At 39.0% G+C, this 24,527-nt stretch overlaps 1 protein-coding gene across 5 annotated transcripts; it reads right to left on the bottom strand.

Moving 5' to 3' along the window:
* On the bottom strand, window positions 1-20,921 carry LOC306845444 (E3 ubiquitin-protein ligase TRIM39-like). 5 transcript variants are annotated; one of them, XM_079378250.1, is made up of 8 exons: window positions 8,888-9,027; window positions 8,192-8,275; window positions 7,287-7,840; window positions 7,067-7,162; window positions 2,131-2,298; window positions 1,898-2,036; window positions 1,757-1,792; window positions 1-743 (listed from the first exon to the last, which is right to left on the bottom strand). In XM_079378250.1, the coding sequence occupies exons 2-8, from the start codon at window positions 8,253-8,255 to the stop codon at window positions 196-198; spliced, it is 1,605 nt and encodes a 534-aa protein (XP_079234376.1). In that variant the 5' UTR covers window positions 8,256-8,275; window positions 8,888-9,027; the 3' UTR covers window positions 1-195. The 5 variants fall into 5 exon arrangements, with proteins under 5 accessions (XP_079234376.1, XP_079234379.1, XP_079234377.1 ...); XM_079378253.1 differs by having other exon boundaries at window positions 2-743; window positions 1,757-1,783; window positions 8,888-9,194; XM_079378251.1 differs by lacking the exons at window positions 8,192-8,275; window positions 8,888-9,027 and adding exons at window positions 19,897-19,980; window positions 20,591-20,894 and having other exon boundaries at window positions 109-743.
* Between the last annotated feature and the right edge of the window lie 3,606 nt (window positions 20,922-24,527).

Here is a 24,527-nt window from a genome sequence, read left to right as displayed (position 1 = left end):
CAAGGTTTTTCCATCTGATTTATTACAGTAATATCACAGAACATGAGAAAATGTAATTATAGCAGAAACATTATAGAAATTAAAAAACAAATGATAAAAAATAGCAGCACAAAATGTTTTCAAAATTGTAATTATAAACATTTATTTTTATAAATCATTGATTATTTTAATATTGTATTTAATTTTAGGAGTATATTATTTATTATAATTGACAGGTGTGATGATCAGTGGGCTTGAGTTTTCACCTCCATCATTAAGGTATGGGCTAAAATATGGATAGAGTTTTTCAGTGAAAGACTGAGCAGTGAAAGAGTAGATATGAGAGCTGGACTCTGCATCATAAAAGCAGACCAGACCCTCCTCATAATCCACAAACACACCGACCCGCTGCGGCTTCACTCTCAGAGACAGAGAGACACGAGGATCAGCACCGGCTTTATATTCATCTCCATTCCTCAGAGCCACAGACCAGTATCCATCACTGGGTCTCAGTGAGATCGGTCCCTTCCTGTGAATGGATTCTCTGGCCACTCCTAAATCCCATTCAGTCTTTCCCTTCACCTGCACCTCAAAATAAAATCTCCCTGAGGAGAATCCCTCCTTTCCCAAGACATTTACACATGGATCAAATCTCTCTGGTTTGTCTGGGAGTTTCTGTCTAATGTCTCCAAGTCTCACTTGTTTTCCATCATCAGACAGAATGAGACGAGGATGAGCTGTATCAGGATCCAGAGTCACATCCACTGAGAAAACACAGAATATCAATCAAACTCACAATACACAGATTCTGTGATCATGATGTTTCTAATATTTAATCCGGCGTGATCTCATGATAATTCTTATGTATTGAGAAACAGACCCAAATCCAAGCCTTTATTCTGCGATCTTCATCTCATCCCGAGCAGCGAGTCCAGCGACCGGAAACAGAGAAGCCCGCGCTGACTGACGCGTCCGTTACGAATTCAGATGTTGCCGCTTCAAACGACAGGTTTTACGGCAGGATAATCGAACGCTCATTGGCTCTCGCCTGCATTCGTCACAGATTGCGACATGCCGTGTTTCTGTTGAGGTGTGTGTTTGAATGATGCGAGCGCGCGCGCAGTGTTGCCAATTTAGCGACTTTTCAGACCCCCAGGGACGCATCATGAAGCAGAGGTGCCCTGGGCACGGACTGATTAAAGGCCCCCTCAGTTGAAATTGCGCTAATATTTTCTTAAATTCAAATAGTAATGGATTCTATCTACACTAAGTGAAAATAGCAGGATTTTCTGATATTTATACTACTTGTCGTAAAATAGTGGCAATTATCTGCACCTCAGTATTGCATTACATTATAAAACAGTATGCAATAATAACGTATTGAGTGTACATTTTTTATAATTTTAATTCAAATTATTAAATGGAAGCCACCTTATTGGTACAATAAAGCCCTCCCGTCACCTACCCTAACCCTCCCCGATACTTTATTATCAACTTTTTGGTTATTTCTTTCATTTGTATTGACAATAAATGCTTTTACGATGTGATATGAGATTTGAAAAGGGAGAAAAAAAAGATTGGCAAAAGGCGGGATCGAACCCAGGTCAATCGCGTTAAAAATGTGCGTTTTGTGCTTGTAAATGTTACGTATTAATATCCAGTATAAACATTAATATCTAGTATAATCATGAGCGCAGGCTGTTTAATCAGATTGTAGCGCAGTAATGAATCTGAGTGTATGAATGTAAACTAGTGTAGTGCAGACAGCACACTGTACCTGCATACTGCTGCATCCACTTCAGCTCTGTAGAGACTAATGACAAGAAAACATCAGCAGATCAGGTTAAGATTAAGGTTATATATAAATAACAGAGTAAATCCTCTTGTTTCTATCTGATCAGTGTATGTATTGATGTACCAGTTTGTGTGAGTTTGTCATCTATAGTGTCCTTCAGTTGGTTCAGAGCTCTCCTCAGAGTCTCCAGACTCTCATGAGTCTTCATACTGATCTCAGGCCAGTTCCTGGTGTTTCTAGAGCTGCACAGGGATGAGTGAATCTACAGCAGGAGAGAGGAGCAATCCTTCAGCATGGGGAGTGTTATGGTGTCATATACTGCATTATCATTGATCAGAGAGATCATGTTGACTGACCTGTAGGAGGTGGAGGTGATCTTCAGTGTGTGAGAGCTGCTCCAGCTCAGTGTTTCTCATCTTTAGCTCAGTGATCTCCTGCTCCAGCTCTTCAATCAGCTCTTGCTCCTGTTTCTCTGCTGCTTTCTGCTGCTCCTCCATCATCTCCAGCAGTTCAGTGTAAAATCCCTGTTGCAAGAATCAGTGTTATTATTGCTCATACATCAGTGTTTTTAAGGGGATTTAAAATACCTCAACAGAAGAATAAACTTCATCCTGCACCGATTGCTCTGATTGATTCTCAAATCATGTGTTTAGTTGAGGAGAGTTGTTATATTACTGTACTATAAGGTGACCAGACGTGCCTCTTCCCGGGGACATGTTCTGCTCAGGATTTCTAAATTGCCTAAAATAAGCAGGTGTTGGTTTTTTGCACTAAACTGATCGATCTTTGTATGACATCAAAGTACTGTGAGAGCGATTCGAAAGCATGGAGCCGTCTGCTCTGCTCTCTGTAGCTCTCGCAGTACTTTGATGTCAGACAAAACAAAGAAACCTTTTCCATCTCAAAATGTGCACCTCTGGATTGGTCAGTCCAGCAGGGTTAGGTGTAAGAGAGGGAGGTTAAAAGATCAAGATCAAGATCAAGTCTGCTTTATTGTCAATTCTTCCACATGTACGGCGCATACATACAGATAATTGAAATTGTGTTACTCTCAGACTCTTGGTGCATACAGTTAAAATTAAACACGTTCAAATACAGATAATACAGTTTAAACATATGTACATACAACTATACAGCTATACAAATGAGGACATTGTACAAAAATAAAGAAATAGATAAAGTGGCATAAGGCACAAGGCAGAATAGATAGAGTGCAAACCAGTTAAATAAAACAAAACTGTGCAGATATATGTGTAGTGCAAGAAGAGCTTGGCAGTAGGGAGAACAGTCCTTATATCAGACTATCCGAAGAGGTAGTTTGCAGTCAATGCTGGATGAGGTAGTGATCAGTCCAATGTTGCACAAGTGACAGGTGCTGGTCACAGTTTTTAAGTTGGTGAAGGGGGGGGGGGGGGGGGGGGCTCAGAGTTCAGTGTTGCATGGGGTAAAAGAGGGGAGGGGGGGCAAGGACGGGAGGGAGTTCAGCTTCCTGACAGCCTGATGTATGAAGCTGTCCTTCAGTCTGCTGGTCCTCACCTGGAGAGTCCGCAGTCTCCTCCCTGATGGCAGCAGACTGAAGAAGCTGTGTGTCGGGTGGGTGGGATCACCTGCAATGCGGAGGGCTTTGTGGGTGAGACGGGTGCTGTAAATGTCCTGGAGGGAGGGGAGAGAGACACCAACGATCTTCTCAGCTGCTCTCACTATGCGCTGAAGTGACTTGTGGCAGGATGCGTTGCAAGCGCCATACCACACAGTGATGCAGCTAGTTAGGATGCTTTCGATGGTGCCTCTGTAGGGGGAAGTCGTGGCCTAATGGTTAGAGAGTCGGACTTGTAATCCGAAGGTTGCGGGTTCGAGTCTCCGGCCGGCAGGAATTGTAGGTGGGGGGAGTGAATGTCCAGCGCTCTCTCCACCCTCAATACCACGACTGAGGTGCCCTTGAGCAAGGCACCGAACCCCCAACTGCTCCCCGGGCGCCGCAGCATAAATGGCTGCCCACTGCTCCGGGTGTGTGTTCACTGCTGTGTGTGTGTGTGTGTGTGTGTTCACTGCTGTGTGTGTGCACGTTTGTATGGGTTAAATGCAGAGCACGAATTCCGAGTATGGGTCACCGAGATGGGGGCAGGGGCTCTGGCTCTTCTCAGTTTGCAGAGGAAGTACTACAGTGTTTTAGTCCAGGTGAGGTCCTCTGTGATGTGCACACCCAGGAACTTGGTGCTGCTCACTCTCTCCACAGTCGCACCGTTGATGGTCAGAGGGGGCATGCTGAGTGTGTCAACAACAATCTCCTTCGTCTTCTCCACATTCAGAGAGAGATTGTTGTCACTGCACCACCCGGCCAGGCGGCTCACCTCGCTGCTGTAGTTTGTCTCATCTCTGTTGCTAATGAGACCCACCACAGTTGTGTCATCCGCAAACTTAATGAACAGGTTGGAGTTGTGTGACGGTGTGCAGTCGTGGGTCAGCACAGTGAAGAGGAGGGGTCTCAGCACACATCCTTGGGGGGCCCCAGTGTTCAGTGTGATGGTGCTGGATGTGTTACTGCCAACCCGTACTGCTTGAGGTCTCCCGGTCAGGAAGTCCAACAGCCAGTTGCACAGAAAGGTGTTGAGCCCCAGCTGGACCAGTTTGTGAGTGAGCTGTTGAGGGATGATTGTGTTGAATGCTGAAATGAAGTCTATGAACAGCATCCTGACATATGAGTCTTTTTTGTCCAGATGTGTGAGGGCTGGGTGGAGGGCAGTGGCGATGGCATCATCGGTCGAGCGGTTGGACCTATATGCAAACTGGACTGGGGTCAAGGGAGGGGGGGGGACAGACTTGATGTGGTGCATGACTAGCCGTTCGAAGCACTTCATGAGAATAGGAGTGAGTGCTATTGGACGGTAGTCATTGAAACAGGATGGAGATGACTTCTTCGGGACTGGAATGATGGTGGTAGCTTTGAAGCATGTGGGGACAACGGCCTGATTTAGCGAGATGTTGAAGATGTCTGTGAAGACATCAGTGAGTTCCACTGCACAGTCTCTCAGTACACGCCCAGGAATGTTGTCAGGACCCGGAGCTTTACGTGCGTTGATCCTGCTGAGGGATCTCCTCACACTGTCCGGGGACAGCGTCATCACCTGGTCGCCGGGAGGAGGTGGAGTCTTCTGTGCAGTGGTGCTGTTTTGTGCCTCAAAGCGAGCAAAGAAGGTATTCAGCTCGTTCAGCAGGGGGATGGTGCTGTCACAGGTCTGTGGTGGGGGCTTGTAGTCCGTGATGGTCTGTATCCCCTGCCACAGGCTCCGAGTGTCTCTGCTGTCGCTGAAACGATGGGCTATCCTCCTGGAGTACTGTCTCTTGGCCTCTCTGATGCCGTGGGAAAGGTTGGCCCTAGCTGTCTTCAGGCCCTCCTCATCTCCAGCTCTAAAGGCAGCGTTCCGAGCCTTCAGAAGTATGTAAACCTCCCCTGTCATCCACGGCTTCTGGTTGGCCCTGACAATGATGGACTTTGTGACCGTTACATCATCAATGCACTTGGAGATGTAGGCAGTAACAGTCTCTGAGTACTCTTGGAGGTCTGTAGTGTTGTTGTGTGTTGCAGCCTGTTTAAACATATTCCAGTCAGTGGTGTCAAAACAGTCTTGAAGTGCCTCTGACGACCCTTCCGGCCACACTTGAATCTGTTTGTGTATTGGTTTGATGACTTTAACGAGCGGTCTGTATGCAGGCATTAGCATGACAGTGATGTGGTCTGAGGCTCCGAGGTGGGGGAGGGGGAGGGCCTTGTAGGCTCCTCTCTGCGTGGTGTAAACAAAGTCCAAAGTATTTTTTCCCCTTGTTGGAAAGTCTATGTGTTGATGTATTTTTGGGAACACAATCTTTAAGTCTGCGTGGTTGAAATCCCCAGCCAAGATGAGAAAAGCATCTGGATGGGTTGTCTGCTGCTCACTGGTGTGCTGGTACAGATCATTTAGTGCCTCACTCCTGTTGTTGTTGTTGGAGCTGGGAGGGATGTATACAGCAACGAGCAGTATAGCTGTATATTCTCTCGGTAGATAGAACGGCCGGCACTTAATAATCATAAACTCCACCAAGCGTGAGCAGTGTTTGCAGACCACAACAGCGTCGCGGCACCATGCATCATTGATGTAAACACAAAGCCCGCCGCTGCGGATCTTACCTCCCTCGACGAGAGCTCTGTCAGCTCGATAGCATGTTAGCTGGTCGAGCTGTATGGCGCAGTCCGGTACGCTGTTGTTAAGCCATGTTTCCGTAAACACAAACACACAACAGTCTCTTACAGTCCTCTGAAGTAGTCGGATGTAGTCCAGTTTATTGGTCCAGTAGTCCATTTATCTCTACCCAAACCCATCCCCATCCCATCCCAAAACCAAACCCATCACGGCTCAATACCTTTGAGACAGACGCTCTCCAAGATTCATTCCTTTCTCCTCTGTGCATCTGCGTTCGTCATGCACTCTCTCCCCGGATCTTACGTTACACCTTTCGCTACGCCTGCGTCATACACTCGACCGCCTTGTTATGAACGCGGCTGCTTGAGAGACCGGAAGCTGCACATTTCAGTTTATACAGTTTCAATAATCTATATTTTTCTTAAACTAACGCATCGTTTCTCTTCAGTGTGGAGTAGTTTTGTGATGATGAATACGTTTTTTTCAGATTCAGAAACAGGGGCACTATTCACTGCAATTATACAGATTGGAACAGACAGGACAATGTTGAATATAACTCCGACTGTGTTCATCTGAAGAGGAATGGCAGACATGATGCCCTGAGGGTGAGTAAATCTTTGGTTAATTTTCATTTTTGGGTGAACTATCCCTTTAAATCTGTGGATATTCGGAAGAACCCGCTGAGATCTTCCAGCTCACTCCTAATGAACTCATGAAGAATCTTTATTCTCTACACGCATCTGGACTCTTGTTCAGCAACAAAGCCAGCGCAAGTAACCATTTATCAACTATTTAAATGTGTTTCTAATTTTTGACCCCTTTTATTAAGGTGATTTTGATTGATTTTGATCTAGTGGTTCACAGATTTTTAATACTGCCAGTTTTTTGTTCTCTCTCTTTTTTACTCCATTGTGTATGTTTGTGTTTTGCTTAGTTTAGTTATCATTTATTATAGTGTTTGCTGCTCACAGATCAGAGTCACTAAAACGCTGATCTTGCTACATTACTGCTAGTACTGTATACAGTAGGAAAGCTATTCTTTCTTGGCCAGGAAGATGCTGCTGGTCTGTATATCAGGAGTCTAACATATTTAACTTTAATTAAATTAACTCACTTTTCTGACTTCTGCTGAGTGTTTGATTTCTTGAATCTTCTTGATTCTGTTCTGGATCATCTGCTGCATGTCTTTCTGTGTCTTCATCAGTTCAGTCTATAGAGAGAACAACACAGACACATTTATCATAACACAGATTTACTGTCTTCTCAGGAAACTCAGGAAATTTGAATCTTCATGATATAAGCTTTGTAAAAGCAGTTTAGTCAGTAACTTCTACCTTCTTCTGTTGACTCTCCTCTTCTATAGGAACAGTGTTGTGGTTCTTGTGGTCTTTAACGATGCAGACTAAACACACACACGTCTGATCATCTCTACAGAACAGCTCCAGAGGTCTCTCATGTTTCTGACATGTATAGTCCTCCAGATTACTCACAGGATCCATCAGTTTGTGTTTCTTCAAACCTGCCACTCTCAAATGAGGCTCCAGATGAGTTTCACAGTAAGAGCTCTGACACACCAGACACGACTTCAGGGCTTTCAGCTTTCTTTCCTCACAGACGTCACACAGAACTTCAGTTGTTTTCTCAGGAGTTTTATTTTTACAGTGATCTACGAGCTCTCGGAGTGTGGTATTAATCTTGAGATCAGGTCTTTGCTTGAATGTTTCTTTACAGTATGGACAGCTGCAGGTCTGGCTGTTGTCCCAGCACTTATTCAGACAGGTCTTGCAGAAGTTGTGTCCACATGGAGTCGTGACCGGATCAGTGAACACCTCCAGACATATCGAGCACTGAATCTCCTCAGTCAGTGAACTAATGGAGGATGACATTACTGGAAAGAGACATTAATTATTAGTGTGACCTCCTTCAATACTGTTTATAAAGAATCACATGATGCACCTCATGAAGCTGGATGAATGTAAAGAGTGTCTAGAGACAAAGATTGGCGACTTTTAAGAAATTCATATATACAGTCAGCAGGTCATTATTGTAAGATGAACCCAAGCTGATCAGAACCTACATGTGAAGCTCATTACAGAACCACTTACCAAAATAAATAAATACATGTACAAGAATTATACTTGTTAAGCTGAAATTATTTGATCTGATTTACATTTCTTAACTGTACATATTCAATATTATAAAAGAAAAGTCAAAGTGTTTTTCTTGGTTATTAACTTACATGGAGGTAATCTCTCGATACTCTCTCTCCTGGTTTTTCTTGCTGTTTGTGAAGATTCTGCCATTCTTCTTTCCCTCTTAAAGCCTTTTAAAGAAAAAATATAGTTTTCCTTTTTTAGACTCGACTAAATTGGACCATGACAGCTAAATCAATATTTATATTAAATCGGTTAAAGTGTGAGAGTTGATAGTGATGGAAACACAATCATTCATTTGAAACAAAGCGAGTGACTCATTAACTTACTGAACTATGACCTGCTGTTTAAAGTACAAAGAACAAGTCATATTTTCCAGCAAACGTAAATATATATCTCTTTATAGAAAATTAGGCACATCTCTCCACAAAATGGTCAAGAGTCATCCTCATCCTGTTTAATGTTAAAGTGATTTTCAGCTGCAATGAAGCAGGTTTGAGTTCAGTTTGTCTGCAGGTCATTTACTTCCTGTTTCTTTAGTCTTTATGTAATGTGGCAAAATGACAAAAACACCAAACTTTGATTTACAACCAATCAAATTACATACTTTTAATACAATAATGATAGCATTTCAGTGCATTAATCAACTAAAGCAGCTGAGTATTTGACGCTTAAACCTGCTTCTGTTCAACTCATTCCAGTCTGATATAAACCCTACTAAACCAGACCCCTGCCATCAGAAACCTGTTCAGCACAATCTCTCTTATATTTCTATCACTTACCTCTGAGTATCAGATGTGTTCACAAGGGTCTTTAATCGACTCAATATTCTGTTGTTTATAGTTTGATCTTTTCAGGCGTCCATATTGTTGCAGATTAAGTTTCACTTTCATTTTCTCCGAGTCTCTCACTGAACTACAGTGATGTCAGAGCTCCTCCTGTAGTTGTGTGTTGGTTCATGTGTGTCTGTTTGTCAGCTCACCAAGAAGACATTTTAGCAGAATTCATTATTAGGCAACATTTATGAAGAGTTTCCACAATCTAGCAAAAAATGGCTCTATTGTCATCACTGAACCCAGCTCTGGTGGCGCTGCTGTGCATCACATGCTGAATAATACTCTTCTACAGAGAGGGAGCAGGCAGATCTACGGCCTGCTGTTCCTGATGCGTCTAGTAGGGGAGGCTGTACAGTATGAGCATCAGAACAGACTAAGTCTAGAAGCGACACGAATACAACGTATGTAAAATAATCGCTAAAATTATTATTGTTCAGCAATCGTGCAACTTTGCAATATTTAAAGTTAAATTATTTGCTAAGAGTTGATCTCAATTAGTTTTAATATGTTAATAGATAGGTCTAAAATGTACTTAGTGAGGGTCAGGTAAATAGTAACATATGCACGTAAAGTTATGCTATTTGTTTTCTTTGTTTAAAGAAAGAGCTTAGACTTTTGTGTGTTTGCTAGCTATTTTGATTGTTATCTCTTGCAGATTGGAAACTCATCTATGAAGAGGTTTGAGCACATGTATAAATCTTTTTCACATTATTTTATATCAGCTGTAGTTTATCTTCTGTAGTTCTTAATTTCATATTTGAATGGCAAGTGGTAGTCTGCTTAATTTGTCCTTTTACTCTCACAGAGCAAAGACATGGACACTGACAACATTAGATTAGATTAGATTAGATTCAACTTTATTGTCATTTATGCAGAGTACATAACATACAACATGCTTGTTATTGCCACAATCCTCTAGCCTGCTCTCCAGTGAGTATTGAATACATAGATCATACTATTTCACATCTACCATAAGTCAGAAGTCAAATAAAAGGTATTCTTTATTGGTGTTATGTGTGTTTTTTAGGATAATGCTTTGATGAAGGATGCCCTTGTGTTCCTGCATGAACACAGATCATTATCTGTTCTGTGTAAGATTTTACATGCTGTAGCTCATAAGAATAGAGTAATTATTAAACATTGTGGAGGGGTTGTTCTTTTATGCTGGTTTTACCCTGGCTTTACACTTTTTCTAAGCATCCTGCCAAGTCACCTGTGCCGATATACACTGAAGATCAGGAGCAGACTGATGCAATCCACTCTCACCTGACTTCAGTTCTGGACAGCACACCCACACTGACCAGATCAAATTCATCATGAATGGACTTTTTTCCAGAGGTTGGTCTCATCTGTCCATCCTGGAGGCTGAGGAGAAATTTCTGCGAGGACCTGTCATTTACATAAGGTACTGTAAGGATACTATAAAGGAAAATGTGGTCAAACATGAAAATGTGGCCATTATTCACAAATAACCATTTCTTTCTACAACTATCCAACTTTAGTTTTTTTTACCAGTGAGTGGAGCATTTTGACAGGAGGACTGAACAATAATTAAAGAGAGTCATCAACGGGACTCATCCTAGTTCATGTTTTTAATAAATGTTGTTAATAAATAAGATTGTAAAAAAGTTGTCTTTTTCTTCTGAGATGGCTAGATGGCCCTTGGAATTTTAGAAAGGGGTGAATTGTGTTTGTCTTTATAAAACGCTTCGTAGGACACTGTTCTGTTGCTGTATGACAACCAATAGTGAATACTAAAGCATAAATAAATATTACATATTTCATTGGTGCATATGATTACTGTAAGTCTGATGGGCTGAATATGGTTAATATCTGAATGTAACTTTATATATAAATTCACAAAAACATATATATATATCACTCAATCTCCTGTATGAAAATCTGAATATATACAGTAGATCATGTACCATTACATTGAGTTCTTTTTCATATCAATGTCTTCATTCAATGAGCCACTTACGTTAAACTTTTCTTTATAATGGTTTTCTATGGGAGGAAAATGCATAATGTGAAACTTTGAGGGTTGCTTTCATATTCTGGGCACATCTGCTTACTTGTATATCTAGTTGGAAACATTAATAAGGTGTATACTGAGTTTTGTCTTTTAATATTACCTTCTTAATTTATTAACCACGTTAATTATTTGTAAAACTCGTAAGGGTTCTTATGGTAACACTTATTTGGTTTTAATATGATTCAAATGAGAACAGATGCTCTGGAGAGACAACCATCAAAAGAGAAAGGTTTTGCAGGTGATATGAGTCTCCATGTGTTCATTGTGTCTCGAGGCCATTTAGAAAGCTGTCTAAAAACTTTCACCAAAAGAGGAGACCCTTAAATGTACCTTTTTTAGATGTTTAAGCCTTTATTTTGGGTAAGTGTCACTACTTACTGTAAAATTAAGAGATTAATGTTTAGACTTTTGCATATTATAACCTGGAACATGGATGTGTGAAATAATTACATTAGATCCAAAACATAGTTTTAGCAACATAACGCAGATGCTACAGAACACAGTTAGCTGACTAGCTGGATAAGATCGTATGCTACGCTAATATATTACTCCACAGACATTACTGGCTTGTACGTTTACATCCATAATATTATAAATATACAGTTTATTGCTGGTCTGTGGTTTTATACCGCTGTTATTTTGAAAGATTTCATATTATTGTAAGGTGAGCTTAAAGGGTGCACTACTATAAAAATCACAGCTTCAGTGTGACATCAATAAGAAAAAGTATCATTTCATACATATTGTTAATAATAGTTGTTCATATTAAAATATGTACAAACTTAATACATGACCTAGACTATTTATTTAAGCTCTTCTACATTGAACGTCTTTGTAAATACTTCAGAAACACACTTTAAATATTAACTGATGGTTGTCACTTTAAGTTCATCGAGTTTCTATGGATTCTGTCGACTCAGATCTGCAGACTGGCTCTGATCTTTGGTAACTAGCATCAGCTTCTCCAGCCTGTAAATCTGTGGAGAATCAGGACAGAAATCATGTATTCCAGTCTTAAGAGACTATAGAGAAGTTTACATCCATTTAATAAGAGGCTTCATAACGAGGCTAGTTTCTGTGTTCATCCCCATGAATTAAATGTGTTATTGGTTTGTTTTATCTGATTTGTGAATGTGTTACTTAGCTGAACGTGGACTAATATAGATGTTGATATGTGCTTAGATGACACTTCGGCTCCGTTCACAGTAGCTCCACAGAAACTGTTATCATTTACATGTGGAGCGTCTCAAACTCATCTCTGCATGTTGTTGTGAGTTTGGCTTTATTAACGTTCATCTGGGAACACAACGTGCGCCATTTCATCAGATTTTCATCAGAAGGTAAATCATTTATAAATCTACACAAACAGGAGAATACATCACGATTCCCAAATAAAAGCTCAAACCCTCACTCTAAGTTTACACGTTTTGATGTCCACATATTCATTTAATTACATAATAAAGGGAGACGCTATTATAACATACACAAATCAATCACGGTGGAAACATTTAAAGGGAAGTGTAGAAAAGAGGAAGTGATTCTTGCAAAGTTAAGACTTGGACACACAGGGTTAAAGTCAACTTTGTATTTAATGACAAAATGCGTTTCTGATAAATATGACTTTTTATAAGAAACACAGGGTTAGATGAGAAAATATAGGTAGGTTATAATTCAAAAGGAAAGGAAATAAAGAGGAAGAAAAGGAAAGCGAGAATGAAGGGAGGAAAAGGGGAAGATAGGGGAAAGTGAAAGAACAGAAATTAAGAATATATGTTATTTTTTTTATCTAAAGTATATAAAGCCCTGATGTGACACACTCCTGTACAGCAGGTGGCGGTATGCACCCGTAAATGCTGGTTTGCAATTCACCATTAAACTAAAAGAAGAAGAAGAAGGTTCCCCCCAAAGTTTGTGTCGTTGGTTTGTTCCACCGATATACTGTAATGCATTCTAGTAAAGAAGCCCAGCACAAGAGTGTCTTTATGTTAACGAGCAGATGAACAAGAGAAACAACATGCTGTGTGAAACAACTTTCTGTAACATCATAAGAAGTGTCCAGTAGAGGCTGTATTCTCTCTCAGTGACTGCTGTTATCAGTGGAAAACGTTTCATGTATGCAATTTAATACTATAAATGAAAGCGAAGACCTACTAAAGACATATAATTATAAAGTGATCAGTATAAAAGTGTTTTGAATAGAATGGCAGTGTTTTTGTATTAAGTCTGAGTCACAGGTCTGTGTTTCACAGGGACGTGCAGAGAGTTCCTCAGCGGCAGCGGCTCAAATGTGGAAAAAGATTGGATACATTACTATTTTATATTTTTGCAAGAAGTCACTTATAGCCATCAAGCCTGCATTTATTTGATCAAATCACATTTTAATATACTTTATTAATTTACTTTGCATTTTATGCAATGTTGAATTATTAACAATGTTGAAAACCTGTGATAGTTTTTTCAGGATACTGCGATGAATAAAAAGTTAAATAAGAACTTTTACTTATTTAAAATATAACTTTTGTAACGATATACACTACCGTTCAAAAGCTTGGAGTCAGTATTTTTAATTTTTTTATTCAGCAAGGATTTGTTAAATTGATAGAAACGGTGATAGTAAAGATTGATATTGTTAGAAAACATCTCTACTTTGAATAAATGCTGTTCTTTTTAACTTTTTATTTATCAATGAGCCCCAAAAAGTATCACAGGTTCCAATTTAAACATAAAATAAAAAATAAGCAGCACAACTGTTATTAATTGATAATAAATCAGTATATTAGAATGATTTCTGAAGGACCATGCATTGAAGACTGGAGCAATGATGCTGAAGAATCACATAAATAAATTATATTTTATTAAAATAGTATAAATGTATATTAAAATAGAAAAACATTCTTTTAAATTGTAATATTTTCAATATTAGGCTACAGTTTTTTTGATCAAATAATGATGAGCATAAGACACTTTCATAATGCTGCATAATTATCAGAAATGGTAATATATGGCTCTAGAGCCTGTGGTTTCTGAAAACGCTCGCAACCATAGCAACGCCTCAGATTGACAGATATGGAAAAATAAACAGTTTTCTGAGTTTTGAGCGAGTCGTTACTGTTTTGTACAAATTGTCATGTTCATTAGAATTCAAATGCATTTTGTTTTATTGACCACAATATCATTGCTATTTGTTCGAGGGGCACTTTTGAATAATTTTGGAAAAGGACAGGGGCTCGAGTCCCAAAGCCCCCCCTTCTGCACGAGCCTGCTGTTTCATGTTTAATTAATCTACAATAAGACAGAATGTATTTATTGAACATCTTAATTCTGGGATCAATATACTGTATAAGGATCTTAATGAAATTAACTATAAATATTACATTTTCTCAAATGGACAAATAAAATCAGCAGCGAGTCCTAGGCTGGTTAGATAGACTAATTAAGGTATAAGTATAATAGTATTTCATGTGATGGGTTAACGAGTGCCAAGGCTTGCATTCATTAATTAAGATTGATTTACTTGTTTACTCTCAAGAATAAAAGGATTAGCATATTTACTGCTGATTTGAACACTCATAATAAACCCATGAATGTCCTTTAAAACAGTAAATATGATCATTCTGGATTTCATGCTGATATTGAATTTAGCTGCAAGTCATATTACACCATCTGTGTTACAGACATACTTTCTCTTTAAACTTTTAAAGGGTTCAAATTTGTGAATAAAAGTAATTCTGTTCTGTTTTTATAGTAAAACGTACCTCATTGTGCCGTTGTGTTAACATGTGGCATGGTACTATGGTAAGATCATGTCTTTTGGACACTACTATGAGCATAATATCATGCTATTTTTATGTATCTTACAGTACTATGTACATACCGTTGTATATGAATATAGTAATCATACAGTTCTATGATACATATCAAGGTTTTGCCGTCTGATTTATTACAGTAATATCACAGAACATGAGAAAATGTAATTATAGCAGAAACAAACATTATAGAAATTGAAAAACAAATGATAAAAAATAGCAGCACAAAATGTTTTCAAAATTGTAATTATAAACATTTATTTTTATAAATCATTGATTATTTTAATACTATATTTCGTTTTAGGAGTATATTATTTATTATAATTGACAGATGTGATGATCAGTGGGCTTGAGTTTTCACCTCCATCATTAGTGCATGGGCTAAAATATGGATAGAGTTTTTCAGTGAAAGACTGGGCAGTGAAAGAGTAGATATGAGAGCTGGACTCTGCATCATAAAAGCAGACCAGACCCTCCTCATAATCCACAAACACACCGACCCGCTGCGGCTTCACTCTCAGAGACAGAGAGACAGGAGGATCAGCACAGGCTTTATATTCATCTCCATTCCTCAGCCACACGGTCCACTGACCATTACTGGGACTCGCTGTGATCTGTCCCTTCCTGTGAATGGATTCTCTGGCCACTCCTAAATCCCATTCAGTCTTTCCCTTCACCTGCACCTCAAAATAAAATCTCCCTGAGCAGAATCCCTCCTTTCCCAAGACACAGGCACAGTAATCAAATCTCTCTGGATTGTCTGGGAGTTTCTGTCTAATGTCTCCATCTCTCACTTGTTTTCCATCATCAGACAGAATGAGATCAGGATGAGCTGTATCAGGATCCAGAGTCACATCCACTGAGAAAACACAGAATATCAATCAAACTCACAATACACAGATTCTGTGATGATGATGTTTCTAATATTTAATCCAGCGTGATCTCATGATAATTCTTATGTATTGAGAAACAGACCCAAATCCAAGCCTTTATTCTGCGATCTTCATCTCATCCCGAGCAGCGAGTCCAGCGACCGGAAACAGAGAAGCCCGCGCTGACTGACGCGTCCGTTACGAATTCAGATGTTGCCGCTTCAAACGACAGGTTTTACGGCAGGATAATCGAACGCTCATTGGCTCTCACCTGCATTCGTCACAGATTGCGACATGCCGTGTTTCTGGTGAGGTGTGTGTTTGAATGATGCGAGCGCGCGCGCAGTGTTGCCAATTTAGCGACTTTTCAGACCCCCAGGGACGCATCATGAAGCAGAGGTGCCCTGGGCACGGACTGATTAAAGGCCCCCTCAGTTGAAATTGCGCTAATATTTTCTTAAATTCAAATTGTAATGGATTCTATCTACACTAAGTGAAAATAGCAGGATTTTCTGATATTTATACTACTTGTCGCAAAATAGTGGCAATTATCTGCACCTCAGTATTGCATTACATTATAAAACAGTATGCAATAATAACGTATTGAGTGTACATTTTTAATAATTTTAATTCAAATTATTAAATGGAAGCCACCTTATTGGTACAATAAAGCCCTCCCGACACCTACCCTAACCCTCCCCGATACTTTATTCTCAACTTTTTGGTTATTTCTTTCATTTGTATCGACAATAAATGCTTTTACGATGTGATATGAGATTTGAAAAGGGAGAAAAAAAGATTGGCAAAAGGCGGGATCGAACCCAGGTCAATCGCGTTAAAAATGTGCGTTTTGTGCTTGTAAATGTTAGGTATTAATATCTAGTATAATCATGAGAGCAGGCTGTTTAATCAGATTGTAGAGCAGTAATGAAGCTGTGAGTGTATGAATGTAAACTAGTGTAGTGCAGACAGCACACTGTACCTGCATACTGCTGCATCCACTTCAGCTCTGTAGAGACTAATGACAAGAAAACATCAGCAGATCAGGTTATATATAAATAACAGAGTAAATCCTCTTGTTTCTATCTGATCAGTGTATGTATTGATGTACCAGTTTGTGTGAGTTTGTCATCTATAGTGTCCTTCAGTTGGTTCAGAGCTCTCCTCAGAGTCTCCAGACTCTCATGAGTCTTCATACTGATCTCAGGCCAGTTCCTGGTGTTTCTAGAGCTGCACAGGGATGAGTGAATCTACAGCAGGAGAGAGGAGCAATCCTTCAGCATGGGGAGTGTTATGGTGTCATATACTGCATTATCATTGATCAGAGAGATCATGTTGACTGACCTGTAGGAGGTGGAGGTGATCTTCAGTGTGTGAGGGCTGCTCCAGCTCAGTGTTTCTCATCTTTAGCTCAGTGATCTCCTGCTCCAGCTCTTCAATCAGCTCTTGCTCCTGTTTCTCTGCTGCTTTCTGCTGCTCCTCCATCATCTCCAGCAGTTCAGTGTAAAATCCCTGTTGCAAGAATCAGTGTTATTATTGCTCATACATCGGTGTTTTTAAGGGGATTTAAAATACCTCAACAGAAGAAGAAACTTCATCCTGCACCGATTGCTCTGATTGATTCTCAAATCATGTGTTTAGTTGAGGAGAGTTGTTATATTACTGTACTATAAGGTGACCAGACGTGCCTCTTCTCGGGGACATGTTCTGCTCAGGATTTCTAAATTGCCTAAAATAAGCAGGTGCTGGTTTTTTGCACTAAACTGATCGATTTTTGTATGACATCAAAGTACTGTGAGAGCGATTCGAAAGCATGGAGCCGTCTGCTCTGCTCTCTGTAGCTCTCGCAGTACTTTGATGTCAAACAAAACAAAGAAACCTTTTCCATCTCAAAATGTGCACCTCTGGATTGGTCAGTCCAGCAGGGTTAGGTGTAAGAGAGGGAGGTTAAAAGATCTCTACCCAAACCCATCAGGACTCAATACCTTTGAGACAGACGCTCTCCAAGATTCATTCCTTTCTCCTCTGTGCATCTGCGTTCGTCATGCACTCTCTCCCCGGATCTTACGTTACACCTTTCGCTACGCCTGCGTCATACACTCGACCGCCTTGTTATGAACGCGGCTGCTTGAGAGACCGGAAGCTGCACATTTCAGTTTATACAGTTTCAAGAATCTATATTTTTCTTAAACTAACGCATCGTTTGGGTAGTGATGGCGCAGTGGATAAGACACATGCCTTTGGTGTGAGAGACCCGGGTTCGAATCCACTGTGAGACACCAATGTGTCCCTGAGCAAGACACTTAACTCCTAGTTGCTCCAGAGGCGTGCGACCTCTGACATATTACATATAGCAATTGTAAGTCGCTTTGGATAAAAGCGTCAGCTAAATGAATAAATGTAAATGTTTCTCTTCAGAAGGTCTTTATTAACTCCCCGGAGCCGTGTGGAGTAGTTTTGTGATGATGAATACGTTTTTTTCAGATTCAGAAACAGGGGCACTATTCACTGCAATTATACAGATTGGAACAGACAGGACAATGTGGAATATAACTCCGACTGTGTTCATCTGAAGAGGAATGGCAGACATGCCTAGGATGCCCTGAGGGTGAGTAAATCTTTGGTTAATTTTCATTTTTGGGTGAACTATCCCTTTAAATCTGTGGATATTCGGAAGAACCCGCTGAGGTCTTCCAGCTCACTCCTAATGAACTCATGAAGAATCTTTATTCTCTACACGCATCTGGACTCTTGTTCAGCAACAAAGCCAGCGCAAGTAACCATTTATCAACTATTTAAATGTGTTTCTAATTTTTGACCCCTTTTATTAAGGTGATTTTGATTGGTTTTGATCAAATGGTTCACAGATTTTTAATACTGCCAGTTTTTTGTTCTCTCTCTTTTTTACTCCATTGTGTATGTATGTGTTTTGCTTAGTTTAGTTATCATTTATTATAGTGTTTGCTGCTCACAGATCAGAGTCACTAAAACACTGATCTTGCTACATTACTGCTAGTACTGTATACAGTAGGAAAGCTATTCTTTCTTGGCCAGGAAGATGCTGCTGGTCTGTATATCAGGAGTCTAACATATTTAACTTTAATTAAATTAACTCACTTTTCTGACTTCTGCTGAGTGTTTGATTTCTTGAATCTTCTTGATTCTGTTCTGGATCGTCTTCTGCACGTCTTTCTGTGTCTTCATCAGTTCAGTCTATAGAGAGAACAACACAGACACATTTATCATAACACAGATTTACTGTCTTCTCAGGAAACTCAGGAAATTTGAATCTTCATGATATAAGCTTTGTAAAAGCAGTTTAGTCAGTAACTTCTACCTTCTTCTCTTGACTCTCCTCTTCTATAGGAACAGTGTTGTGGTTCTCGTGGTCTTTAATGGTACAGATCGAACACACACACGTCTGATCATCTCTACAGAACAGCTCCAGAGGTCTCTCATGTTTCTGACATATATAGTCCTCCAGATTACTCACAGGATCCATCAGTTTGTGTTTCTTCAAACCTGCCACTCTCAAATGAGGCTCCAGATGAGTTTCACAGTAAGAGCTCTGACACACCAGACACGACTTCAGGGCTTTCAGCTTTCTTTCCTCACAGACGTCACACAGAACTTCAGTTGTTTTCTCAGGAGTTTTCTTTTTACAGTGATCTACGAGCTCTCGGAGTGTGGTATTAATCTTGAGATCAGGTCTGTGCTTGAATGTTTCTTTACAGTATGGACAGCTGCAGGTCTGGCTGTTGTTCCAGCACTTATTCAGACAGGTCTTGCAGAAGTTGTGTCCACATGGAGTAGAGACTGGATCAGTGAACACCTCCAGACATATCGAGCACTGAAGCTCCTCAGACAGTGAACTAATGGAGGATGACATTGCTGGAAAGAGACATTAATTATTAGTGTGACCTCCTTCAGTACTGTTTATAAAGAATCACATGATGCACCTCATGAAGCCGGATGAATGTAAAGAGTGTCTAGAGACAAAGATTGGCGACTTTTAAGAAATTCATATATACAGTCAGCAGGTCATTATTGTAAGATGAACCCAAGCTGATCAGAACCTACATGTGAAGCTCATTACAGAACCACTTACCAAAATAAATAAATACATGTACAAGAATTATACTTGTTAAGCTGAAATTATTTGATCTGATTTACATTTCTTAACTGTACATATTCAATATTATAAAAGAAAAGTCAAAGTGTTTTTCTTGGTTATTAACTTACATGGAGGTAAACTGTCGATACTCCCTCTCCTGGTTTTTCTTGCTGTTTGTGAAGATTCTGCCATTATTCTTTCCCTCTTAAAGCCTTTTAAAGAAAAATGATAGTTTTCCTTTTTTAGACTCGACTAAATTGGACCATGACAGCTAAATCAATATTTATATTAAGTTGGTTAAAGTGTGAGAGTTGATAGTGATGGAAACACAATCATTCATTTGAAACAAAGCGAGTGACTCGTTAACTTACTGAACTATGACCTGCTGTTTAAAGTACAAAGAACAAGTCATATTTTCCAGCAAACATAAATATATATCTCTTTATAGAAAATTAGGCACATCTCTCCACAAAATGGTCGAGTCATCCTCATCCTGTTTAATGTTAAAGTGATTTTCAGCTGCAATGAAGCAGGTTTGTGTTCAGTTTGTCTGCAGGTCATTTACTTCCTGTTTCTTTAGTCTTTATGTAATGTGGCAAAATGACAAAAACACCAAACTTTGATTTACAACCAATCAAATTACATACTTTTAATACAATAATGATAGCATTTCAGTGCATTAATCAACTAAAGCAGCTGAGTATTTGACGCTTAAACCTGCTTCTGTTCAACTCATTCCAGTCTGATATAAACCCTACTAAACCAGACCCCTGCCATCAGAAACCTGTTCAGCACAATCTCTCTTATATTTCTATCACTTACCTCTGAGTATCAGATGTGTTCACAAGGGTCTTTAAACAGATAAATATTCTGTTGTTTATAGTTTGATCTTTTCAGGCGTCCATATTGTTGCAGATTAAGTTTCACTTTCATTTTCTCCGAGTCTCTCACTGAACTACAGTGATGTCAGAGCTCCTCCTGTAGTTGTGTGTTGGTTCATGTGTGTCTGTTTGTCAGCTCATCAAGAAGACATTTTAGCAGAATTCATTATTAGGCAACATTTATGAAGAGTTTCCACAATCTAGCAAAAAATGGCTGTTTTGTCATCACTGAACCCAGCTCTGGTGGCGCTGCTGTGCATCACATGCTGAATAATACTCTTCTACAGAGAGGGAGCAGGCAGATCTACGGCCTGCTGTTCCTGATGCGTCTAGTAGGGGAGGCTGTACAGTATGAGCATCAGAACAGACTAAGTCTAGAAGCGACACGAATACAACGTATGTAAAATAATCGCTAAAATTATTATTGTTCAGCAATCGTGCAACTTTGCAATATTTAAAGTTAAATTATTTGCTAAGAGTTGATCTCAATTAGTTTTAATATGTTAATAGATAGGTCTAAAATGTACTTAGTGAGGGTCAGGTAAATAGTAACATTTGCACGTAACGTTATGCTATTTGTTTTCTTTGTTTAAAGAAAGAGCTTAGACTTTTGTGTGTTTGCTAGCTATTTTGATTGTTAGATTGGAAATGCCTGCATGAAACTCGTCTATGAAGAGCTTTGAGCACATGTATAAATCTTTTTCACATTATTTTATATCAGCTGTAGTTTATCTTCTGTAGTTCTTAATTTCATATTTGAATGGCAAGTGGTAGTCTGCTTAATTTGTCCTTTTACTCTCACAGAGCAAAGACATGGACACTGACAACATGCTTGTTATTGCCACAATCCTCTAGCCTGCTCTCCAGTGAGTATTGAATACATAAATCATACTATTTCACATCTACCATAAGTCAGAAGTCAAATAAAAGGTATTCTTTATTGGTGTTATGTGTGTTTTTTAGGATAATGCTTTGATGAAGGATGCCCTTGTGTTCCTGCATGAACACAGATCATTATCTGTTCTGTGTAAGATTTTACATGCTGTAGCTCATAAGAATAGAGTAATTATTAAACATTGTGGAGGGGTTGTTCTTTTATGCTGGTTTTACCCTGGCTTTACACTTTTTCTAAGCATTCTGCCAAGTCACCTGTGCCGATATACACTGAAGATCAGGAGCAGACTGATGCAATCCACTCTCACCTGACTTCAGTTCTGGACAGCACACCCACACTGACCAGATCAAATTCATCATGAATGGACTTTTTTCCAGAGGTTGGTCTCATCTGTCCATCCTGGAGGCTGAGGAGAAATTTCTGCGAGGACCTGTCATTTACATAAGGTACTGTAAGGATACTATAAAGGAAAATGTGGTCAAACATGACATCCTGCCATTATTCACAAATAACCATTTCTTTCTACAACTATCCAACTTTAGTTTTTTTTACCAGTGAGTGGAGCATTTTGACAGGAGGACTGAACAACAATTAAAGAGAGTCATCAACGGGACTCATCCTAGTTCATGTTTTTAATAAATGTTGTTAATAAATAAGATTGTAAAAAAGTTGTCTTTTTCTTCTGAGATGGCTAGATGGCCCTTGGAATTTTAGAAAGGGGTGAATTGTGTTTGTCTTTATAAAACGCTTCGTAGGACACTGTTCTGTTGCTGTATGACAACCAATAGTGAATACTAAAGCATAAATAAATATTACATATTTCATTGGTGCATATGATTACACTGTAAGTCTGATGGGCTGAATATGGTTAATATCTGAATGTAACTTTATATATAAATTCACAAAAACATATATATATATCACTCAATCTCCTGTATGAAAATCTGAATATATACAGTAGATCATGTACCATTACATTGAGTTCTTTTTCATATCAATGTCTTCATTCAATAAGCCACTTACATTAAACTTTTCTTTATAATGGTTTTCTATGGGAGGAAAATGCATAATGTGAAAACTTTGAGGGTTGCTTTCATATTCTGGGCACATCTGCTTACTTGTATATCTAGTTGGAAACATTAATAAGGCGTATACTGAGTTTTGTCTTTTAATATTACCTTCTTCATTTATTAACCACGTTAATTATTTGTATAACTCGTAAGGGTTCTTATGGTAACACTTATTTGGTTTTAATATGATTCAAATGAGAACAGATGCTCTGGAGAGACAACAGCAAGACAATCATCAAAAGAGAATGGTTTTGCAGGTGATGTTATTATTATTATGATTATTATTTAGACATTTAGCGACTTACAAATGAGGACAACAGAAGCAATCAATTGTAGTTTTAAAACAACTAAAAACAGATCCAAAACTAAAAGCTAAAACTTTACAAATACTACCTATACACATAAATTAAGTAAAAATTACAAATGCATACAACAAATCTTTAAAACTTATAATTTAAATGAAAAAAAACTAAAACAATTAAAAATATTAAAGAACAAACGGTATAATAAATTCAGACAGTATTTAACTAAAATTAAAATAGATAACAAATACAGATCAGGACAGTATAGTTTATCAGTAATCCTAAGAAATAACACTGAGCCAAACACACAACTTACTAACACATAGTGAGAAATGCTTATAAAAACTGAAACAGAAGAGAAACAAGTGCTGGCAGGAAAGAGGAGAAATAAAACGCGATACTTATATCGTCTGCCGGTGTCCCTGCCCGGTGGAGTCGATGGCCTTCACACGACAACTGCCCGGTAAACTACGCTTTTTTATACCCATCTAACAAAATACTAATTGAATTTAGCTGGACACACTTTCCTTATTTTCCCACAACAAATGGCCAAGCAAGCGCCGACACTGACAAGATACGCGAGACAGAACGAGCCCAAACAGATATCAGCACATCTGATGGCCACAGATAATTGCTCTCTCCTTGTCTATCCTGACTGATTGGTCTCTAGTCTTGGGTTTTTAGGGTCCTGTTTTAATGTGTTTCTGTATTTTTCATCTTTATGATATTTTGGAAGCGCAGAATTCAATAATCTTGTGGATGGACCACAGCAAGTCCTTTTGCAGTTGTCTCCATCAAAATGCTATGCAGACATAATGGAAATGACTTTCAGATTGTAGAGCTCGGACAAAGTTGTAAGTAAACTTATTTACTTTATAAGTGCACATATTTATTGGAGTCTGTAAGCTTTAAGATTGTAAGGCATCCCTTTGTTTTTACCACAGGTTCTGAGCAGGAATTCATCAAAGGACATGACTGTTGGAATTAAACCGAGCATCATCAATCTGCAGCGACGTGGTCCAGGTAATAGAAGAAGAAATCTGGGATTGTGTACTGTGTTAGACCAGTTCTCAAACTTCTTATACCTCTTCAAGTACCACCATAATGACCAACATTAAAATACAGAGCGTAGTAGGCCTAACTATTCAGCTACAGCTCTGCACGGTTCAAAAACAAGGCAGTTTTATTCCTAAAAAAAACTAAATAATTATTAAATTAAAATGTGTTACGCCTAAAAGTTACATAAAAACTGTACCATACTCAAATGTAAAAAACAAAAAAAACCTCAAAAATGAAATTGAAATGTATTGTGTTTTAACATTAATTTATATTTAATTTAGTGATTCCTCTGCGTACCGGGAATGTGTGTTTTATTTCGGCTCCCATGGTAATCATAGACTGTATAAAAAGATGGACGACGCGTCTCCGCTTCCTTCCTCTGGGTAAACGTACCTATTAAACACACTTCCATTTTTGAGCTCAGATTATAAAAAGAAAAAATAATTATCCTACTTGATGTCTTAACCGATGGATATGTTTGTTAGTGTATACCTCCTGTAATTTCAAGTCAATCAGATCATCACAGGCTGAGATATGAGTCTCCATGTGTTC

The sequence above is a fragment of the Barbus barbus genome (assembly GCF_936440315.1).
Source record: "Barbus barbus genome assembly, chromosome: 25".
Classification (NCBI taxonomy): Eukaryota; Metazoa; Chordata; class Actinopteri; order Cypriniformes; family Cyprinidae; genus Barbus; species Barbus barbus.
The sequence above is the reverse complement of the archived record's forward strand: the minus strand, read 5'-3'. Positions and strand labels throughout refer to the sequence as shown.

Coding starts and splice junctions, on each gene's coding strand:
- LOC306845444 (XM_079378252.1), bottom strand. CDS start 19,960: ATGGCAGAATCTTCACAAACAGCAAGAAAAACCAGGAGAGGGAGTATC. Junction 16,905..16,998: donor ATCACCTCCACCTCCTACAG/GTCAGTCAACAT, acceptor CTCCTGCTGTAG/ATTCACTCATCCCTGTGCAG. Junction 15,642..16,636: donor GTGGATGCAGCAGTATGCAG/GTACAGTGTGCT, acceptor GTGTTTTCTCAG/TGGATGTGACTCTGGATCCT.